The sequence below is a fragment of the Tilletiaria anomala genome (assembly GCF_000711695.1).
Source record: "Tilletiaria anomala UBC 951 chromosome Unknown K437scaffold_3, whole genome shotgun sequence".
In the NCBI taxonomy this organism is placed as follows: domain Eukaryota; kingdom Fungi; phylum Basidiomycota; class Exobasidiomycetes; order Georgefischeriales; family Tilletiariaceae; genus Tilletiaria; species Tilletiaria anomala.
In genome coordinates, this window is record NW_013547019.1 from 183,055 (window position 1) to 204,111 (window position 21,057).

The 21,057-nt window shown below is 56.0% G+C and overlaps 8 protein-coding genes across 8 annotated transcripts; 5 read left to right on the plus strand and 3 right to left on the minus strand.

Moving 5' to 3' along the window:
- The first annotated feature begins 88 nt into the window (after positions 1-88).
- K437DRAFT_253272 (uncharacterized protein) lies at positions 89-3,667 on the plus strand. The gene is made up of 8 exons (XM_013390639.1): positions 89-832; positions 900-1,698; positions 1,780-1,909; positions 1,988-2,199; positions 2,287-2,414; positions 2,488-2,563; positions 2,631-2,857; positions 2,927-3,667. Exons 1-8 carry the CDS (start codon positions 301-303, stop codon positions 3,562-3,564), a joined length of 2,742 nt encoding a protein of 913 aa, XP_013246093.1. The 5' UTR covers positions 89-300; the 3' UTR covers positions 3,565-3,667.
- K437DRAFT_96634 (RabGAP/TBC) lies at positions 3,613-7,349 on the minus strand. The gene is made up of 2 exons (XM_013390640.1): positions 6,970-7,349; positions 3,613-6,903 (listed from the first exon to the last, which is right to left on the minus strand). The coding sequence occupies exons 1-2, from the start codon at positions 7,237-7,239 to the stop codon at positions 3,661-3,663; spliced, it is 3,513 nt and encodes a 1,170-aa protein (XP_013246094.1). The 5' UTR covers positions 7,240-7,349; the 3' UTR covers positions 3,613-3,660.
- A 291-nt stretch (positions 7,350-7,640) lies between these two features.
- K437DRAFT_96761 (uncharacterized protein) lies at positions 7,641-8,063 on the plus strand. The gene has a single exon (XM_013390641.1). It carries the CDS (start codon positions 7,684-7,686, stop codon positions 8,020-8,022), a length of 339 nt encoding a protein of 112 aa, XP_013246095.1. The 5' UTR covers positions 7,641-7,683; the 3' UTR covers positions 8,023-8,063.
- Positions 8,064-8,470: 407 nt separating this feature from the next.
- On the plus strand, positions 8,471-9,578 carry K437DRAFT_265914 (uncharacterized protein; the record flags this gene model as incomplete). The annotated part of the gene is made up of 3 exons (XM_013390642.1): positions 8,471-8,770; positions 8,815-9,333; positions 9,414-9,578. The coding sequence occupies 3 exons, from the start codon at positions 8,471-8,473 to the stop codon at positions 9,576-9,578; spliced, it is 984 nt and encodes a 327-aa protein (XP_013246096.1).
- Positions 9,579-9,656: 78 nt separating this feature from the next.
- K437DRAFT_219126 (putative RPT5-26S proteasome regulatory subunit) lies at positions 9,657-11,115 on the minus strand (the record flags this gene model as incomplete). Its single annotated transcript, XM_013390643.1, has 3 exons — positions 9,657-10,411; positions 10,484-10,772; positions 10,879-11,115. The coding sequence occupies 3 exons, from the start codon at positions 11,113-11,115 to the stop codon at positions 9,657-9,659; spliced, it is 1,281 nt and encodes a 426-aa protein (XP_013246097.1).
- A 1,000-nt stretch (positions 11,116-12,115) lies between these two features.
- Positions 12,116-16,852, plus strand: K437DRAFT_271772 (uncharacterized protein). Its single transcript, XM_013390644.1, has 3 exons — positions 12,116-12,280; positions 12,350-14,604; positions 14,695-16,852. Exons 2-3 carry the CDS (start codon positions 12,500-12,502, stop codon positions 16,799-16,801), a joined length of 4,212 nt encoding a protein of 1,403 aa, XP_013246098.1. The 5' UTR covers positions 12,116-12,280; positions 12,350-12,499; the 3' UTR covers positions 16,802-16,852.
- A 1,167-nt stretch (positions 16,853-18,019) lies between these two features.
- Positions 18,020-18,375, minus strand: K437DRAFT_96855 (uncharacterized protein). Its single transcript, XM_013390645.1, has one exon. The coding sequence runs from the start codon at positions 18,288-18,290 to the stop codon at positions 18,069-18,071; it is 222 nt and encodes a 73-aa protein (XP_013246099.1). The 5' UTR covers positions 18,291-18,375; the 3' UTR covers positions 18,020-18,068.
- A 1,229-nt stretch (positions 18,376-19,604) lies between these two features.
- Positions 19,605-20,612, plus strand: K437DRAFT_96899 (uncharacterized protein). The gene is made up of 2 exons (XM_013390646.1): positions 19,605-20,151; positions 20,214-20,612. Exons 1-2 carry the CDS (start codon positions 19,812-19,814, stop codon positions 20,390-20,392), a joined length of 519 nt encoding a protein of 172 aa, XP_013246100.1. The 5' UTR covers positions 19,605-19,811; the 3' UTR covers positions 20,393-20,612.
- Positions 20,613-21,057: the final 445 nt, after the last annotated feature.

The following is a 21,057-nucleotide window of genomic DNA, read 5'->3' on the forward strand; positions in this document are numbered from 1 at the left end:
ACGCAGCGCCGCTGGAGGGGGAGCTTCCACTATTAGAACGCTGTGTCACTATGAAGATATACACTTAACTGTATTCGATGAAGCACCTAGCAAGGATAGTTGCGACTCACGGCTACATTCATAACGGGGTCCAAAACCAAAGCAAATATATGTATCCGTCGCCCTGCTGCCAACACGCACCCCTACATGGCGTCCTTGCGCTCGCAGCTGACAAGGAGCTGAAGGTACAAGTATTGATCAGGTTCAGACCGTCAGTAGGCGGCCAATACTGGCGCGCTGACGGACAACAAGTTAGTCAGCATGCCGTCTGCTCACCACAATATCGTGGCTGGCACGTCTAGATGCACCACGAACGCTTCTGGTAGCAGCATCGCCCAAGGAGGTCTATCAAGTCAACGGCGTAGTGTGGCAAGTGTTCCGGACGACGCCATAGACGTGCCGTCCAACGCACTCGCAGCTGCCGCGATCGAGTCCTCGAACAATTCCAAGAAGCTGCTAAAAAATTTGACTTTTGCGCCACTGGACCTCGACAAGATTCCAGCTTCACCAATAATATCGTCCAGAGACGGTGATGATCTCTTTGATAGCGATGGCCGTGAACCTGCCGCTGCAGGCAATCCTGCCCGAGTGGCGAATAGGGGTGCATCTGGCACGACAGGTGGACGAGATGCACGGAGATTACAGACTGATTTCGAAGAACTGGACGTAATTTCGCGCCTGTCCACTCAAAGGCGGCAAGCTGGTGAAGGCGGCCATGATGCAAGAGTCGACGACCTGTTCTTGCAGGTTGAGAGGCAAAGAACCTACCCTCTTATCCACCTGATTCATCAAGGCGAGTCGCGAGAGCACTTTTCCATTGTGCGAGAGCCTGACTGAGAGTTCTTGCAATTCTGCTTCAGACGTTAAGCGCACGATTGATACCCACCTGACTTGGGAGGAGCTCACGTCGGTGGATTTGAATTTTGCCCTTGTCCGGCCCTTGGCAGTCAAATACGCTAAGCTCCGCAGCCCAGCCGTAATTTACGGCTTCCTCTTCAACAAGATCCAGTTTCTGCGAGAAGCTTCAGCAGATATTGCCTTCCAGCAGATCAATGCAACGCGCGGCATGATGTGCGAGCTCTTGGCCATCAAGCTCCTCCGAACCTTCAGCGCCGATGGCATCGAGCTCGTCACAGTCCTGACAGCACCATTCTCACCATTTAACGGCATAGAGCTTAGCCCACGGTACCAAGAGCAGCTACGACGCCAGCAAGAAGCAAATCACAGCTTGGATCTATCTGAAAGCGACACCACGCGCCGTAATGTAATGCTTGCCAATGCGTCCGGCTTTTGTTCCGCCAATCCCAACTTATCAGGTAACGGGTCTCGTTTCAACCTGGGCGGCAGAGGTCAACAGCGTGATGCAGCTCAGGCGTCTTGCTCCGCGCTGGAGCTTGCATTGTTTTCCTCCTCCAAGAAATTCATCAAGTCGCCACTCTGCCAAAAAGTCGTCCAGGGTATCTGGGAAGGCACAGTGGTGATTTCGAGCGCGTCCAATCATGCGATTCTAAATGATGATTACAAGCGCAAGCCGCTCAGCATTTACGACCCCCGTACCGCGCCTTTGCTCAATCATTACCGGCTCAAAGTGCCACAAGTCCGCAGTCGCCTGGAGTTCCTCAATTTCATCATCCTGTTTGGCTTCTTTATTCTCTGTTTGTGAGTCGCCAGCATGGTTCCTGTCACACATGCGGAGCGGCAACTTTTGACGAGTCCATATCTTCGACGTCGTCCTTGCAGAGGGCAGAAGGAAAGTCCAACCTGGACCACGTGGGAGACTCTATTCACGATCTGGCTTGCAGGTTTTGCACTAGACGAGGTGGCTCAAGCCCAGGAGCACGGCTGGAATGTTTACCTCGGCTCAGTATGGGTAAGTGCAACCGCATACCGTAACAAAGCCAACAAAGCCAATGCCGAAAGGCACTGACTTGGGCGCCCCTTACATCAGAATCTCATCGACAGCCTCTTTGTGGTTATTGCCACCGTGTGGCTGGGCATGCGCGTCATTGCGTTGCGCACAGACAACGCAGACCTTTCTAGCATGAGCTTTGATATCCTTGCTCTCGGTGCAGTCCTGCTTTGTCCCCGAGTCGCCAGCGCTCTCGTCAGAGACAACATTGTTCTCCTCGCGCTGCGAGAGATGCTGGCTGATTTTGCCTTGTGAGTGTCTGTCACTGCTTCAAACCATCTCGGAGACAGGCGCGGCAATTGACGCGCGATGTGTCCCACTCTCGACACGCTCTGCAGCTTCATTGGCTTGGCTGCTGTGTGCTTTAGCGGGTTTTGGTACGCCTTTTACACCCTCTCTGATCACGAAAAGTGGCCTCCTTTCCGCATCCTGGACATGATGCTGAAGATTTGGTTTGGAAACACATGTGAGTCATCGCTGAAAGAACCAAACGAGCTCGGGAGTCTTACTATCCTTTGCTTTTGGCTGTGATCGAACAGTCATTGGCTTTGACGCGGCGCAAAACTTTAATGAAGTGATAGGCCCACCTTTGATGGTACTATACTCGATCGTCTCGTCAGTCAAACCTACACGCTTTATTACGCACCGTTACAGAGCACTGAAACGCTTCGCACTCGCACAGAAATACGCTTCTCTTGACGGTGCTAGTCTCCCTCCTGTCGAACACGTTTTCCGTCGTGCGCGAGAATGCCGCCGAGGAAGTTCAATTCCATCATACATTCCAGACACTGGCAGGCGTCTCCACGGATGCACTCTTCTCCTACGTCCCACCATTGAACCTGCTGTGCGTTACCATTGTCTATCCTGCCTCGTTCATTCTCACACCAAGGTGGATACACAAACTCAATGGTGAGAGTCGCCGCCCGTCGAATGCGCCGGTTGCAGCGCCATCCTGACCATTTCTGCGTTGTGATTCAGTCTTCCTGATCCGCTTCACGTCATTTCCTATCTTACTCGGGATCCATGTGGCGGAGCGCTGGAAGTTCAGAAGCGGGTTCGAAATCACAGCCAAACGAGCAGGCCAGGTCTTCACATGGCTGCCTCTTTCTATAAGTGGTAAGGCAGGCAGTCTGGAGGTCATTGACGAAGTGTTCATCAGCGAACACGACATGGGGAACGACGCGCAATCCTCTTGGGAATCTGAAGCTCTCAAACAGGTTCAGGAGCAAACGAACGTGGATGCAGACGCTGCGCATCGTCTCAGCCGCCAGTTGATGGAACAGCCGGGTGCTTCACCGCACCCAGACGCGCGTTCGAACGCGATCCAGGAAAATGATGTAGGCACCGCTCTGTCGGGAGGCGAGAGTGCGCGACGGCGTCCGTCGGATGACGGCTACATTCAAGGCTTCGGCCACCTCTCTAGCCCACTCGCCAAGCTTTTTGGGCGGCGCAATCGCGCGGGAGACAATATGCCAGACGGCAGCAACAGGCAGGTGGAAACAGAGCAACAGCCGCTCGACACTGATGCGCTGCTAACCAAGATTGAGCGGCTGGAGAAGCAGAATGAGAGAATGGAGGACTTGCTGAGGCGATTAATAGAGCGGTATCCTGCCTGATGCCACCGAAGGGCAACAGCACCCTGATTACCATGGATAGTACTTGATATCTTTAATGGCCGCCTGGCCTTCAGCATGACATTGTCGCGCGCGAATCTAAATTACCCCCAATGGGTCAGAGACAAGCATACCGGGTGGATGAGGATTGTTGGGCTGTCGGCCCAGCGGGCCTGTCTCTACTATAAGCGTTTCGACGCCGGAGTCCAAAACAGACTGCATCGACCTAGCACTAGTAAAGCTAGCTGCAGTCAGCGGCTCCTCGGGCGATGCCAACGGCGACTGGGAGCGCGTCAAACTCGGAAGGCTGCTTTGTGCGGCCATGGATGGCACTGAGCTCGGTAACAGCGAGCAGGTAGTCGCATTTTGAACATAATTTGAAGAGCCTCTTCTGTTCTGCTCAAGTGCATTCGGCAACCTGACAGAAATGTCTGTTCCCGAAACTAGACCTGGAGATGACTGCTGTGAGCTCATGGGCACACGTGGCAGGCCGGTGGACGGGGTGCCGGGCGCCAGACCTGCGTCTATTGGTGGCGCGGCAGAAAATTGCTTGTTAGAGGTGGGTTTGGGCGCAGGTGCAGGTGCAGAGTTGGGGCCCGTTTCAGATTTGGGTTGTGTTGTCGTGTCTGCGGCGGCAGAGCCCAAGATCGCCGGGTCGTACTCTTTGGCGGTGCCAAGCAGCACATCTCGAATGTGCTTCAGTGCGGTGATGGACATGAGTGTGGAGATGTCGTCCTGTGTGAGATTTTCCGAGCCACTGGTCGTCATCCGCTCTTCCGCACGTGGCAGAGGACCAGGCCCGTTCTTCCAGCGAAGCTCCAGAGTTTCTACGCACGAGGCAATCGCGATGCCCATGGCCTTGTTGGCCCCTTTCAGAGCTGAAAGCTCAGCAGATAATGCGTTTGCATCAGAACCTGAAGATTGATTTGACTGATGAAGCGCAGAGATCGCGGCATTTGCATCAGCCGGGTTCTTGCCGAGCGTCTTGAGCCTGCGACTCGCAATATCATCCACGAGCGGTGGAAATCCATCGCCGCCCGGTCGAGTGTGCCCACGGCCGGTACCGGCAGCTGTGTATGCATTGACCGCGCGATTGACGTTTGACATAGCGTTCCCGACAGCGCGGTTGATGCCGAGTGCGTCAGACCGCTCATAGAGGCCTTTGGCAAGGTCGCTGATGCCCTCCGGGAAGTACGTAGTAGGTGAAAAGGGAAAGGTTGGTTGTAGTTGCTGCTGCTGCGGGGTAGAAGAATGTCGCGCAGCACCAGCTGTTGGCGCTTCTTGCACCCGCAGCGGGCCACCAAACATGCCTGCTCCTAGTCCAGGCCGCTGCCCAAACGTCCTGCCGCTGGCAACTGTCCGAGCAGCCGAGGGGCGACCGCCAGGCCGCACACATCTCTGCAGCTGCGGGGACGTGTCGTCATTTGAAGGTTCGACGACCATATCGATGCCCAACTTGTCCCTGTTCTGAATAACCACTTGAACGCCTGTAGTCGGGTTGGGCGTTGCACGGATCGTGATAGCCTGACGCACGAGCAAACCCGTGTGCTGCCCAGGTTCGCGCTCTTCATCAGCGTCTGCTGCTGCTCCTGGTGCACTCATGTCTGAAAGTTTCGGTTGTGGAAGAGCCGGATAGCGCAGCAGCTTCTGCAGAGCACTGCTATACCCTCCCGCGAGAAGGTGAGCCCTGATCCGAAGAAGCATAGCGACACAGACATGATCGACAAGGACGAGCATGCGCTTCCCATCCGCCCCACCCTCGCGCCCGCTCTGTCCCGTCACCGAATGATGCTCTCCCAGCTCCGGACCGTCGTCGATCCCGTCGAGTAGGCCGTCATACGCCAGTATGCCGTCCCACATCTCCAGCGCCTCTTCGAGCGGAAACTCGCGCGTGAATAGCAGGCGGACCCAGCGCAGCGCAAAGAGCTGCGGCTCGATGCCAAGCTCGGAGAGGTGCGAGGCGAGCGCTGGATCGACTGCGCGCAGGAGCGAGAAGATCCGCTCCGCTTTCAGCACGATCGGCGCGGCAGTCGTCCCCAGCACGGAGGGTGACGTTGAAGACGAGGAACTGTCAGACGACGCAGGTCCGCTGAGCGTGGGGGACGACGGCTGGCGCCAGTCGTACCACGTCTTGGCGCCAAGCATGAGCGAGTTGAAGAGCGCATACGCATCATGCTCGACGAATGCTTCGTCCAGCATGGTTCGCAGGAATTCATCCACCGCCGCGTCCTTCTTGGCTCCCAGCGCTGCATCCTCACTGATGTTGCTACCGTTGCTATGCGGTGGTAAAGAGTCAGTGCGTCGGCGGCTGGCACTGGTAGTACCAGTGATGTCATTCTTGGTGAGTACGCGCATCCTGTCCTTCCAGCGAGCATAGTAGCAAGTGGCAGCGAGTTCGTGCATGCCTTGCCGGTACCCAACGTCCTGGTGGATGCAGCACCATACGAACAGCGCGTTCGTCAGTCCTTTTCGCACCGCTTGGCGAATGGCCTGCTCTTCCGCTGCGTAGCCTCCTCCTTCTGCAGCAAGCTCAGTATTCGTTTGATCGTCGTCGGCTTCATCACTGGCGCAAGAGAAGAGGCTAACATCTGGGAAGGTGCGCTTCACATCGGCCTCGATGGTTGCGAGGAGCTCCATGCTGGTGAAATGCCTCTTCCATGGATTACTGGATGCTAGGGAGAGGGGGTTGTTGATGCTCAAATCTGAACACATCGGCGACGATGGTTGCTGCGAGGAGTGTCCACCGAAGGCATGGTTAACAGCAGGGCCGCCATCGCCTGCTGTTAGCCTCTGCTGCTGCTGAAGATCAAATCTATCAAAGCCCATATACGCAGCTTTAGGCGTCAGGCTCTCAGGGTGAGGCGAGCGTGGGTGCAAGCCCACATCGCCTTGAAGTTGTCCGCGCTGTCTGCTAGCAGCACCGCCTTGTTCGTAGTTGTCATTTCCATCGTTTTCTGGACCGACGCTGGTCGGATTGCCGGGGTTGCTGAGAAGATGACGCCTCAACTGCGCGTAATGTGTCCGTTCCTTTGCAATTGTCACGAGCCACTGCTGCTGCCACGAGGAGAGGAGGCGGTGGTTCCTTCTGGACCAGGAAGAAGGTCGGCCAAGGGGAGGAGGGGCGGGCGCAGTAGGAAACGATGTGCTTGATGCGTTCGGTGATGGAGCATCGTCGAAGGGACTAGAGGTGCGACCTGAGGCCGTGGGGGCTAGGAGTAACGAGGTGTCTGACCACGCGCTGGTACTGGTGTGGCTCCAGCTGCTGCCGGATTGCTCTGGGGTAGGAGAGAGCGGGTCACCATTCTTGGATTCCTTTAGGAGAGGCAGGTGGTCAAAATAAAGCTGCGCACGCACAGGATCCATCAGTCCTCCATCAGCGCCTCTACAGTGACGAGCCACCACACACACCTTCCAATACAGGCTTCTTAGCCTACCATCATGCAGCTGTATCTCCCCGTTGACGCCATCGGACCGCAGCTGGTTGAGCGTGGGTAGGTGGCGGCTGGTCCAGCGGGACTTGGCATCGCGCTGCTGGCTCGGCAGCGTCGCACGTGAGAAGACTTGCTGGAAGCGTTCGAAGAGCGCCGCTTCGCGTGTCTGGCGAGCGGCGTCATCCTCGATGAGCATGTTGCTGCCGCTGCTAGGGCCGCTGCCGGTGGAAAAGCCGGCAGCGTTCATGCTTGCCTAGTGGTGTAAAAGGGCGACAACCGTGCTGTGTCCTTGATTGCGATGTGTCTGAGGCATGCGTAGGTAGTGTCGGAAAAAGCGAACGTGAAAGTGGGAGAGGGGATGGATGGGTTGGTTGGTACACGCTGGATTCGCCAGAGGTTCGGGGAGCAGAGCAAGCCGACCACCAGCACTTCAAGCACGCGGCAACCTGGAGTCGTTTGTCGGTCGCCTACCAGGTTCTTTCTCTCTCTCTCCCTTTCACTTGGACCTGGAGGTGCATGATGGGCTGGATGGATACAGATGAAGTAAGGATGCCCGGCTGGCTGAACACGAAAATGATCGACAGGCCAATCGCGACTTCTCAGTGCGTGCCAAAATATAAAGTAAACTCAATATCTGAATTTATAGCCCATAATCGCGTTTCCATCCCTCGGTACAATTTCACATTTTGGCATGGGCGCGCATAGACTCCTAATCGCTGCGCATTGGGGGGAGGGTTTAAAGGTTACTTACTACTTACTCTACCTACTTACTATACACCCCCCCCCATCGTTACAGCACCGCAGTGCGCGCGCACAAGCCAGCCAGCCAGTAACCCGGCCCACCCGCGCCCGGCCGGCCAATGCAAGCCAGAAAATAGAACCCTCCTTTGCTGGTGTTGCGACCGTCAGCGCTCACAGTAGACCAATTCCCAGAGGTGCAGAGGCACTGTACAAGGGAAGGGATCAGACTAGATTCTCAAGTCTGAGAACCATACAGGTGCATATACCAACCGTAGTCGACCAGCATTGAGAAAGGGCTGGTGGAAGTGCCGGTGGTGAGGCCCATTGCCGTGCCACACCGAAGCGAATAAATGGACACGTGATCATTTCCATCATTCGCAGCAAGTGTTACATCCCCCGCACACGTTTCGCGATGTGCGCACAACGCCTAAAACGAGATGTGATAGTAGTTGTGTACAACCGTTGACGTTGGATTGATATGCCTCGAGTTGCAATACGTAGAAGGGCAAGCTCATCCAACTGATCAATTCAAACCCAGGCTGTACATATCTATTCGTCTTACGCATAGTGAGCATCGCACTCTACCTCCAACATCGCAACTTCAGGGAATACGAAGCCTGACACGGTGACGAACAGCTCGTGCGCACGGTCGAAACCTACACGAGTGAGTGGACTACGATCGATGATCAGACGAGAAATGCAGTTGGTAAGCCAGGACTTTCCAAACAAACGGCTTTATGAAGTGCGAGCTTCCGTGCTTCCTGCTCCGCTTCCATTCAACGACGGTCTCTCCTAATTATCACGGTCGCACTGTCAATCAGATATTAGTTGCGAGGCTCGTACTGTACCTTACGTCTCTCACGATAACTTCCGCGATCAAGGGCCGCATCGACATTCCAGCCGAGACGCCACTCTTCTTTGCGTCCAAGCTGGTCGCCGAAGCCCTCTCCGAGCTCAGCAGCGGCGCACCAGCAAGCACCTCGGCGCTGCAGCGTTTGCGGCTCGCACAGACCCTCCTCTCGTCCTTCGAACCGTACGTAGACTCGCACTCTACTTACCCGGCCTACCTGCGCTGCTGCAGGCGACCACTTCGCACGATTGGGCCGGCGTATATGAGCGCGGTGCCTCCAGCCTCAAGCTTGACTTGCACTTTTGCGCCGGGCCGTACGAGGGCGCATGGTTGGGCCAGTTCGTGGGCGCCATATGCGCGATGACGGTGCTCGAAGTGGGCATGCGCACGGGAACTACCACGCTCTGCATCGCCGAAAACCTCCCGCGTGACGACCAGAAGGCGCACGTTACGACGCTCGAGCTGATGGAGTACCTCAAGGGCTTCGTTGAGCCCTACTTCCGAGCTGCCGGCCACGGCCCAGAGCGCATAACCGTCGTGACGAGCAAGGCATCCGACAGCCTCAAACTCCTTCCATCCAGTGGCAGCTCGTCAGATAGCAAGACGATTCCGGAGAAGGCCAAAGGCCCTTTCGATCTCATTTTCATCGATGCCGATAAAGGAGGGTATGTGGAGTATTACAAGCTCATCATTGACGGTGGCCTGCTAGCCAAGACCGGAACGCTTTTGATCGACAATACGCTCTGCAAGGTGAGCGGACCGATAGAAATTGTATTGGACTCCTATCTAATAGTCTCTTTTTCTTCCTTGGCTATCATTGTCTGTACTAGGGTACGGCGTTCGCGCCCGGTCTGCTCGAGGTAGAGCCACAGATCAACCTGGTAAACGCCAAAGCGATCTCCGAATTCAACGACATGATCCTCAAGGATGATCGCGTCAACGTCACCCTCCTGCCCGTCCGGGATGATGTCATGATGGTCAATTGGAGAAATTGAGGATGCCCCCCAGGCAGGGGGGATGGTAACCTGCAGCAACACCAGAAGGAAGCGCATGTGATTCAATGCCACTCGTTTTCACGAGAAATAGTACATCTCGTTCTGCTTCTTGGCTTGCACCTCCATGATGCCCCCATAGAAGTGCTCATGGTCGAGCTGCGTCGCACCCTCGCGCAGTGCAATCATGCCCGCTTCGACGCAAACGGCCTTGAGTTGTGCACCGTTGAACTCGTCCGTGCTGCGCGCGAGCTCCTCAAAGTTGACATTGGGGCCGACGGCCATCTTGCGGCTGTGGATTTCCATGATGCGCGCGCGGGCCTCCTCGTTCGGGAGCGGGAACTCAATCTTGCGGTCCAGCCGTCCGGAGCGAAGCAGCGCCGGGTCAAGGATATCGATGCGATTCGTCGCGGCGATGACCTTGATGCGCTCGTCGGAGCTGAAGCCGTCGAGTTGGTTCAGCAGCTCGAGCATTGTTCGCTGCACTTCCCTGTCGCCGGACTTGTCGCTGTCAAAGCGCTTCGTGCCGATTGCATCGAGCTCGTCGATGAAGATGATCGCAGGGGCCTTCTCTTTCGCCAGCTCGAACGCATCGCGCACCAGCTTCGCGCCGTCACCGATGAACATCTGCACCAGCGATGGGCCTGCTAGCTTCAGGTAGCATGCGTTCGTCTGTGCTGCGCACGCACGCGCCAGAAGCGTCTTGCCTGTGCCTGGTGGGCCATACATGAGCGCCCCCTTGGGCGGCCGGATACCGAGGTTCTTGAACTTCTGCTCTTGCTGCATCGGAAGTACAATCGCTTCGACCAGTTCTTCGATTTGTTTGTCCAGACCGCCTAAGAAGCATTAGGAAATGTCAGTCTCAGAAGCGATGCCAAAGGCCATCCAGAAAGAGAGTGAGGGCGCACCAATGTCAGTGTACTGCTCCGTTGGTCGCTCGTCCACCTCCATCGCCTTGACTCTGCTGTCGAACTCGGCTGGAAGCTTGTCAAGCACGAGGTAGCTGTCTTTGTTGACGCCGATCAAGTCACCCGGCCGGAGCGTTTCTGGCGGCACGAGGCCAATCAAGGGCAGGAAGATGGTTTGGCGCGTGGACGTCTTGATGACCGCACACTTGCCTTTGCGCTGCGTGTCGAGATTGATCTGCGCGCCGCCTTCTTCAGACTCTTCGTCCACGTCTGGATCGATATCGAGAATCTACGTTGCAGCAAGTCCCACAAGAGATGAGGGAATGTCAGCACAGTGCTGAAAAGGGTACCTTGGTGCACAATTGCTGCTATAAATACTCCACCTAGATGCTCACCTCGACAACATTCCCCACCAGATAGGGCAACACCTTGTTCTGCTTAATCTTGTCCGCATTGTCCTTGATCTTCTCCCGCATCATCGTCTGCTCATGCATCAAGCGCATGTTCTCTGAGCGCATGACCTTGATATCATTCTCCAGCAACCGCGTCCGCGTCTGGATCTCTTCCACGCTCGCATTGAGCACCTCATCAGGCAGAGGCTCCTCCTCTGGCGGCTTAGCATTTTCCGACATGTTGTCGTCAGATGAGCTCTTCTCTCGTGAGCTGCCTGATGACGAATATGCTCCTCCTGCCACCGCAGATGACGATGACGGCGTGTTCTTGTTGTCATCATCCTTGGGTAAGTCGCCAGCACCGCTGCTGCCGGCTGCGTTCGCTGTCGGGTCTGTTGGTGGTTGTGCGTCTGACATTATTGCTTTGCCGTCGATCAAGGTAGCTCAAACGTCGATTTTTCCTCCTCACTCTCACACGAGGTTTTTCTTCCCCTGCGTCTCACTCAGTCGTGGCATTCAGCAAGCACAAGTTGGTAACAACAAGCCAGCAAACTTGTGGCCTTGTGGTAAGTTGTGCTGGTGATGCCCCCGCTATAGCGCTCACGAGGAGAGAGAGACGCGTGCGTGTTTGACTTAAGTGACTTCTGAGACTAGATAGTCCAAGTGACTCGAAACTAAATAAACTAATGGAAACACCAAACGGAGACAATTGCACCGATTACGGACCGATGCCAAAGGTTCATAGAGCATAGGCCGCTGTTTGTTGACGGTTGATCGACCCTCTACGCGTTAGTCCGCGTACGTGTGGGCCGTGTCTTTCATCCAGTCGACGAACTGACTCTTCGTCGTTTCATCCACTATGGAGGTCCAGTAAGTCGACTAGCCGACCAAGTAAGTTGCAGCGACTGTTCCTGGCCATCCAAGACTCACGGTCCTTCAGCTCAACGCGCCCCGTCCAGAGCAGGATGACTCTCCTAGCATGTGACCGATGCATCATCATCATGAGCGGGTCGACCAGGTGTCCACGTGAACCTTGTCCTTTTTGGTGGTTGGCCACAGCTCAAGTGCGACAAGCCGTCACGAACTTGAGCCCGGGCAGTCCATCTGTTCAGTCGACTTTCGCTGATTGAGATCTTCGCTTGGCGTCCGATCGGCGCGCTAGGTGTATTATAAGTACAGCTTACTGGGGTGGATGCCATGTTTGTCCCTTTCCTGCTCCTTTTGTCCAAAGCCCCATCATCTCCTGCATCGTCTTGCGTCTCTTCACATCTCACATTATCATTTCTAACGTCGAAGAAACAGACAATTCAGCATATCAACAGCAATAGGAAGCGCGAAACGCAGCATCGAAGACATTGCATATCTGAAAGAGCAGGGCTCTAACACCCGCGTAGTCCAACAGTTCGTGAGTGGGAGGATTCCATCCATTGGTAACACTTATAAGTTGCTGACTGTCTTGCTACGCGGCGGGTAGCCATCCTAGGCGCAGGCGCCTACTGTGACTTACGCCTTTCGCAACAGCAACGTGGCTGCCGCGAGCCGCGCCTCGATCTCGTCAACACGCCTTTGCGTCCTATTCGAGCATTGACGCGTTCCAGTTCGCACCACCAACTGCGAGCGCAAGATGGTCTTCCATTCTAGCCCTCGGTTGGATGTGAACACCGAAGATATGTGTGCCAACGTCTGCTCCCCTTTCGCACTCGGCGAGTCGCCCAACCGTCCCAAACAAAGCCGTGTTCCTTCTTTCGAGCACGTAATCAGCAAGCTACGTCCCATCGTCGCAAATCGCGTCCATTCGTTCCACCTGCCCCACTACACCCATGGTACTGGGAACAGCAGAAATGTTCACCCTTTCACTACCGTGGAATGGGAGGCAGAGGCGCCCACTCACTTGTCGACGGGCACAGGCGGCAAGGAAGATGATATCTCGCCGCTTCGCAGCACGTTCTTCATCGCTGACCGCAAGGTCCGCCGCGCGTCTGGAGGAGCGTCAAAGCAAAAATTGGGCGCGAACTCTACTAGTGGCCGAGGGGGTAGTAGGAGGGCTAGCTTTGCGATCCATCATGCCATTTCGCCTGTTTCGGCCTATTTTCTCGGCAGCAGCAAGCGCACCATCCACCTAGAGAAGATGGAAAGCGAAACTGAAGTTGTTTACAACATTCGAGCGCCCGAGGTTGAGATGAAGGGCTCTACAGACTCGGCCATTAGGCATTCCAAGACCAAGCTTGGTATCACCTCCAGGCTACTCAAGCCAGCCATGCAGTCATGCCTCAAGAACTCTTATCGTCTCTCGCTGCCGTTCACCCCGCACGAAGGAGGCCACAATGGTAGTGCCTTGGAAATACAAGCAGCTCCACTTCCTTATCCATCCCCTTCCATCGTCTTCCCTTCGACGAAAGAAGCAGCCTCGATTGCCCAGTACGCGCGCCAGTTGGCTTCTGAAGAGGATAACCGTCGTGCTAGCGACCCGGACGTGCAGAGCGAATTCGAGCGCGAGCTGTTCCACTGGGTCGACAAGGAACTACGCGCTGCCACGAGAAATGTGGAGCACATGGCAGAGATGAAGGCGGGTTTTGAGGGCGGATGTCACGAATCGGACGATGAGGGTGGCTACTGCACTGACTTGGATGCCTCTCCGTGTCTTGGGTATGAGCAATACCGCAAGGGCGGCAGCATCTACAGTCGCCAGTATCGCAAGGCGAAGCAGAACCGGAAAACCGACAGCAGCAAAGATCGAGCTAGAGGGCTTGGCATAGGTGTCGGTTTTGGTGCTGGTGATGATGACATGGTCGGCGCGGCACCCTTCAAGGATGAGGTCGACAACGATCGTCTAACAGTGCCCGTGCTCAAAGCGCCGCGCTTCTGTCTTCATACAGAAATTGTCCCGCGTGTCGGATCGCCCTCTCATGAGCTTTTGGAAGCCGAGCAAGAACAACTTGGAGAGCGACGCGAAGGCTCTCCATCCAGCCGCATTCCCTCCAAGGCTTCGACCAAACTACTAAAGAAGAGGCAAGATAGCATTATTGTCCTTCCGGGAGAGGATTTGCCAGAAGTCGCCTTCGCCGACAGGTCCAACTCGCATGCTCATTCCGGTACTACCGCCAGCAACCTTCGTCGGATCACTACAGTCAGCGTTGGCCCTGCCACACCCTTCAATTACAGCTTGCACGCGGAGCAACAGCTGCTGCAGCATGCCGCCGGAAAGAATGACTTGCAAACAAAGACAGCAATCTTCGTGGACCCGCTGCAGATGGCCTCATCGCCGCTCCGCAGACTGCGCTCGCGTTCCGCACCTGAAGTCTCGATAAGCCCGCATCCAATTACAGAAGGTGAAATCGAAATCCGCCCCCCTGGCTCGCCAACACCATGCCTCCGCGCCTCCAGCGACAACAGCAGCCGCGATGGTTCGGAATCCCGTCCCGACTTGGCCACCCGCCGTCTCTCACGTTTCAGCATACCCCGCCCGTCGTCGCTCGTGTTGCACGACTTGCCGGAACCGACAGCATGGGCCACGGTGGAGATCGAAGTCAACGGCGCGAGACTGCATGGCCGCAACATGGACGCACCGGCTGTTTGGGATCCGCGAGTTGCAGGCAGCAAGGAGATAAGACAAGAGAAACAGGACCAAGAGAGCGACAGAGATGCAGAGAAAGGGGGCCTCAAGCTTCCGGACAGGAACGCGAGAAGGGTAAAGTCGAGCTTCAGCCATTCATCTAGCCGTGCCAAAACGTAAGCACACGTCCTTGCACGCCGAATTCATTGTGGGTACGCGGGACACCTTTGCTGACGTCCTTCCTCATGATCATCTGGCAACTACAGGATTTCGGACTGCGGCAGCGCAGCAATAGGCTTGGGTATCGGCAACATGGAAACTATGTCACCTATCCGTGGCTTAAACGCGCCGGAGTACGGCCGTCTCGCATCAGAGGTCGGCGAGTCGGACCGCTACAGCAAGCACTCGTCGGCCGCGGCGTCCTCAATGCAGGGGCTCATTCCGCGTTACAACCTCGACGAGACGCTCCGCCGGGAGATGCGCAAAAAAGGAACCAGCCGGGGATCGTCCCCGTTGCGCCTTACAAGACAGCGGAAGCAGATCATTGATTCCCCGATAGATGCGGTTGGATCATTGGCCTTACCCAAGGAGGTTGATGCGACGTTGATCGAAGCTCTAGCGAAGGCAGCTGCCACCGGCGAGTCGATCAAACAGCGGAAAAAGTCCGAGCAAATGACAGCCTGGGCTGTCTCCACTTTTGAAGCGACAGAGGGAGGCGCAGGAGAGATTCACTCGAAGGCCCCCAGTCCTCAATCTCTCGTGAGTGTCGCTTTCAACTCTGCTGCATCGCCAAGCATCTCGCGTATCGCCACGCCGATCTTCACCGTAGACGGTGTCGTACTGAATGAGAGGCAGATGTCTCAGCACATCCTCGCTGCTGCACATGCCGCAGCAGCAGCAACAGCCTCTGCAATGGCCACTTCTACACCTCACGAGTACAAGCCGACTGCCCTGCGCGTGGCTACACCCGGAGTTGTACCTGCTATGAAAGGACGCGTTCCGTTGTTCACAACGGCCGTTGCGATGAACAGTTGCGCCATCACAAGCGACAGTGGCGGAAGCGCATACATCCAGCCTGTGCAAGCAGTACCGACTGCGCAGCGTGAGCGGCGCAGCGCGGACTTCACTCGGCGCGAATCACTGGTGGCACAACATGTTGCTCGCAAAGTCGGCAAGAGCAAAAAGGCGGCGACGGCGCTTACAAAGCGTAGAGCTAGGGGTCCTTTTGATAATGATTCTGAGGAGACGGACGAGGCAGAGCGCTCAGAGGGCAGCAAGCTGGAGGCAAGAAAGGAGACACTTGCGCAACTCACGGGCGAATCGTCCTTCTCTTTTCACGATTCAAAGGGAGGCGGTAACTTCTTCCTAACATCACCGAAGCTGAATGGCACGGGTGAAACGGCTCACGACAACGAGCAGTCCCCAGCCATGCGCTCACCATCGCTGCGCTGCATCTCCGCCGTGCGTCTCGAGCAAAGGACGCCGTCACGCGCGGGTAGCACTCGCGGCCGAGGACGGGACCTGGCGACACAAGTGCGCGTGAAAGAGCTGCACAAGAACTCGCCGCTCGCACCTTTCCTCTCGCGCTTGGGCTCGCATATCAGCACCACCAGCAGCAGCAGCGGGCGAGACATGCTTACACAGGGGTTAGGCATGCAGCGCGGTGATAGCGTCAGTAGCGTAGCCAGTAGCGCGGCAATGGTCAGGGAGGACAGTGTGGCGAGCGCAGTGAGCGCTACGTCCAGCCCAATGATCCGCGAGAACAGCATCAACTCGATGGGCAGCTTTGCGGGAGTCAGGCCAGCGTTCGCGGCGCACAGGGAGGGCAGACGACATCTCCGACGGCTCGCAGCAACGCACGGTGAGGATAGCAGCAGTGGCAGCAGTGCAGAAGAGGAGGCTGAAGAAAGAGAAGAGATACGAGACCCCGATCCGATTGCCATGCGAATGCCTTGGCAACCCGCGATGGGGGAAACGGACGATGACGTCTACGCGCTGCAATCCATCTCGAGCAAGGAAGGTAATCTCGACATGGGAATGGGCCTGGGACTCGGGCGCAGTACGACGGACCTGCGCATGGTATCAACGACACCCCAAACTTCGCACGACTCGCCTCTGGCCATCGTGTCGGACAGCCCGCTAGACCGGTTTACCGACGGCTTGCGCTCGGACTCGAGCCTCGCACCGCACCTGATGAGTTCGACGCTGCTGACGCCGAGCGATGTCCGACTGGGCGGACCCGGATTCGAAGGAGTGGTCGCGGAGCAAGAGTTTGGAAGAGGTGTTGGGGGTACCCGAGACGGAAGGGACGAGTGGATCCTCAGGAACGTGCGAGAAAGAGTCCAGACACCCCTTGACTTTTTTAGCTTCTAATGAAGATCAGCGCATCACGTGTACAGTACATCGTTGAATTGAAAGTTCAGCAGCTATTGTGGCCCACATTTCTGGCTCGGCCGAGATCCAGACCATAACCCTAACCTCCGCTTGCCCCGTTGAAGCAGCAAATATTCGATTCAGGCCTGCAGCCTTTGGTGAGATGATTACAGTGTGAAGCCTTAATCAAGCTGTATTGCGCGTTTGCATCGCTTCGTGTCGCGAACCGCGATCAATGAGAGCGTAAATGGGTCACGTGCCTCGTCAAGGAAAGGGGAATAACGGACAGACGCGCAGGCGCATGGAGGGGCAGCCTGTTGAGTCTCAATGAGTTGGTCATATACTCCGCCATCTAGTCTCGCCGGCGGGAGATCTCTCTGGGGTGCGTGACTGTATGACTTTCGATGGCAGCTAGCCAGCTGAACCTTTCTCGCTCCCTTCCAACACTTGGAGAGATCCCCTGCATATCTGTTGCTCGCCGCAGCCTGCTGCTCGTTTGAGTCCCTTCGCGCACGTCCTCAGGGCGTCCCCCGCCTGCTGACCGCTGCTGCTGTGGCTGTCGGGAGGAGTCCGAATAGCGCACAGACGTAACGCTATCCCAGCCTTGGCTCCAGGATGCGTCACAAGTGACGGCCTCTCTTCTTCCAGCTTACATCATCAGCAATCCCTCCCCCTTAAACACGGTTCCAGCCGCTCGTCCGATTGAGCAATATCCATTTCGCACAAGCAGACTCAAGAAGCTTCAAGAACCAGAGTGGCAAACTAATTAAGGGCATGGTTGATGTCAAAGAAGAATACGCCAAGCTTGGCGGCCGCGGGTCCACGTTGCTGGGGGGAATTTAATTGCATCGAACCGTGCAGAGAGCTTGCTCCGATTGCCTTCTCGCTCTTCTTCCTATGTTTTACGCCGCGTCCATACAGACCTTGCACTCCGCCCTGACAAGGGAAGCCACGCCGGTCGCCTGATAAATGTTATGAGCAACTTGTTCCCCATCAAGCTTAACTTGCCAAATTCAGACGAGGACGCTTTCTCGGGCACTGCCTTCCATTATGATATCGATATTAAGGCCATCATCAACCGTGAGGAGCCACTCAAAGGTGCATCAGACAGACGCCGCCCTAGTGACAGAGCCGATGTCCAAAAGCTCCTATCTCTGCGACTATCCTAGCGTATTTTCGAGCAGGCTGGAGAGCGTGGAGAGCACGGACTGACCCCCAAGGTCGCCGCCTCCTTTGCTTTTGATGGACGCAAGAATGCGTATATAACCTAACCCCTATCATTGATCAACTTCACCCTCGAAGTTGAGCTACCTACTTCCCCAGGCCGCAAGTCTAAGGGCCAAAACAAGTTCAACGTACAGATCCGCAAAGTCAATGAGGTTGACCTGTCCATCCTGGAGGACTTCTGCTGTGGAAATGGCGAAAAAGTGAACACCGGTGATGAAAAGCTGCTCAACAAGGTCGTCACTGCCATGTAAGCTCTTGACATTTTGTTCAGGCACGACCCTTCCAAGATCTACAAGGTGCACAGAGCCGGCGGCAGGAAGTTCTTCAACGGCAACAAACCTGCACGTGCCGCCCACGCTGCGCAGGGCGAGGTTGAGGCAGATAACCCGCCGCAACCTCTATCTCTGACACCCATGCAGGTGCAGGACATAATCAAACAGTCGGCACAGAGGCCCAAGGAGCGCATGAAACGCACGCACGAGATCCGCGAGAACTTGTTCTATGACAAGGGCGAGGTCGTGAATAACTCTGGGGGGGAGGGGGGGAAGGGGGGTAGACAAGGAAATGCAAACCACATCTGCTCGTGGCCCGCCGCCTCCCAATGTGACTTACTCTGGTCACTCGATGAAGACGAGGGACGGAGGGTGTAACCTGGCCAATGTTAAGTTTTGTAAGGGGCCGACTCGCGCCTCCGCTGCTGGGCCGTCATCAACTACGCGCGCCGCAGTTCTGGAAAGATCGCACTTTGTTAACCGCGGTCTCTGCGAGCAGATGCACGCCCTCGGCGTCTACATCGAGAAGGAGCCCGTGTGTCACACCGTCGACATGCGTATTGTCCCTTCCGGCAGCTCCATTGCCGCTGCTTGTGTGCCATGCGTCTCTCAGGAGCTCAGGGCCGCTGGTAAGCTCGCCTGGGAGCGCACCTGCAGGTCCATGGACCCACAACTCTTTGTCATCTTCCTCGACGGCCAGGAGGTACCACTGCATGAAGCGATCAAGCATGAGTGCGCTATGCGTCCCAAGATCCTCGTCCCCTCGCAGGTTCTGCAGGTGAAGAAGGGCCTCAACGACCGTGGTCAGTTACAGTACTGCGCCAACGTCGCGATGAAGATCAATGTTAAGCTCGGCGGTATCAACCAGATCGTCGACCCCGCTGCCTTGCCCTTCATAACCCCTGGCGCCATGGTCGTCGGCATGGACGTCACCCACACGGGCTCCAACACAGGTCTTCCCTCGATCCCTGCGTCTGTTTGCCGTCATCGACTCGGACATCGGCAAGATCTCGAGCCCGATCAAGTCGCAGTTCAACCAGTATCAGCGTGGCCGCCAGTCCCAGGAGATCATCCTCAATACACGGATCATCTTTGAGGAGCACCTCCGCATCTGGCAAAAGTATCACAACGGTGATTGCCGTCAAGCATCATCGTTTTCCGCGATGGTATCTCTGAGGGCCAGCACGCGCACGCCAGGGACCTTGAGATCGAGGAGATCAGGAACGGCTATCACAGCCTGCAAAGCGACTGCGAGCCGAAACTGACGTACGTTGTGTGCACGCGCCGCCACAACATCCGCTGCTTCGCGCAGAACGACAGGTATTACGACCGCAGCGGCAACCTGCCCGTCGGCACGGTAGTCGACACAGGCGTCATACACACATTAGCGTACGACTTTTACATTCAGGCGCACGCGGGTTTCATGGACTCGGCACACCCGGTCCAAGTACATTGTCCTGCGCGACGAAAACAGGCTCGGCCTAGACGAACTGCAAACGATAGTCAACTCGATGTGCTACGACTACCAACGTGCCACACGCGCCATGTCGACCGCACCGGTGTGCTACTACTCGAACCTGCTCACGCAGAAGGTGCGCGCGCTCGTCTACGAGGATGGATTTAGCTTCGGCGCGAACACCATCAGCGACGGAGACAGCGAGTGGGCGCAGAGGGACGTCGTGGACGTGATGCCGTTGCTCAACCGAACGTCCTACTTTGCCCCCTCGCTTTGTTTCCTTAGAGCGCACGAGTATGTGGACGCGATGTCTCTGTCACCGAAAGCAAGCGGCCGAGCGACCAGGGAAGCAACCAACCAAAGCAACGGTGCAGATAGACAAACAAAAAGGAAGAGTAAGCACGATGAAACCTTTTAGATCGAAGAAACCGTCAGTGATGCCCATTGCTCCCACAAGAAAGAACGACCGCGGCCCAGTCACTGGTCGAGTTACCTAAGACATTCAATTTCCTCCGTGGGGATGAAATCCGTGCGAACTACGGCGGCAGGCACAAGCGCATGACCATTCTCATTCTTTGGGGCGCTCGTTTGCGCCATGATATGCTCGAGCTAACTCATCTCTGGCGGGGTCAGTGACATCCACATGCGATCCGTCATTCCTTCTTTAAAGTTCCCCTTCTCTCTGGCGCCATCCTCGTGTCTTTTGCTCCCTGGCAGCCTACCCAATCTAGGAGAGGCGGCGCTGTTCACTCCACACTGCTTATATGTTTCTCTTGGGCTTCAGAAAGTCACGCATCACAAACCCAAACTCTCACCCCCCACCCCCCAATTCGCTGTCGTCAGGTCTGGCAGCACAGGTGAGAGGATCATGATGAGAATGTTTGATCCAAATCGAGATGTGCGTTGAGCACTCCTAACCAATCTGTACAATATCCACCCCTTCTGCTAGCGATCTGACTCATTCAGTATCGACAGCAATAGCCTCCTTGACGAGCTGGAAAAAGTATGTGAATATTTTCTCGGCCTGCGTGGCACTGTCCAGGAGCCAAGCCACTTGCTTTTTTGAATGCGATTCAATGTACTGACACCGAGCCTGGAGAGAGACACCATCAGAGTTTTCCAGCTGGGGACCCAGTCATAGCGAATATTGCGACCGTGCCACCGTGATGCAGGGGTTTATCTGCGGTGCCGAGCGTATCAATGAATAAATATGGACGGTTGAGATCAAGCAATACTTGGAGAGATCGCTTGAGAGAGGCGGATGGTACATCTTTCAAACTGCACGCAGCCCTTCTCAGTCA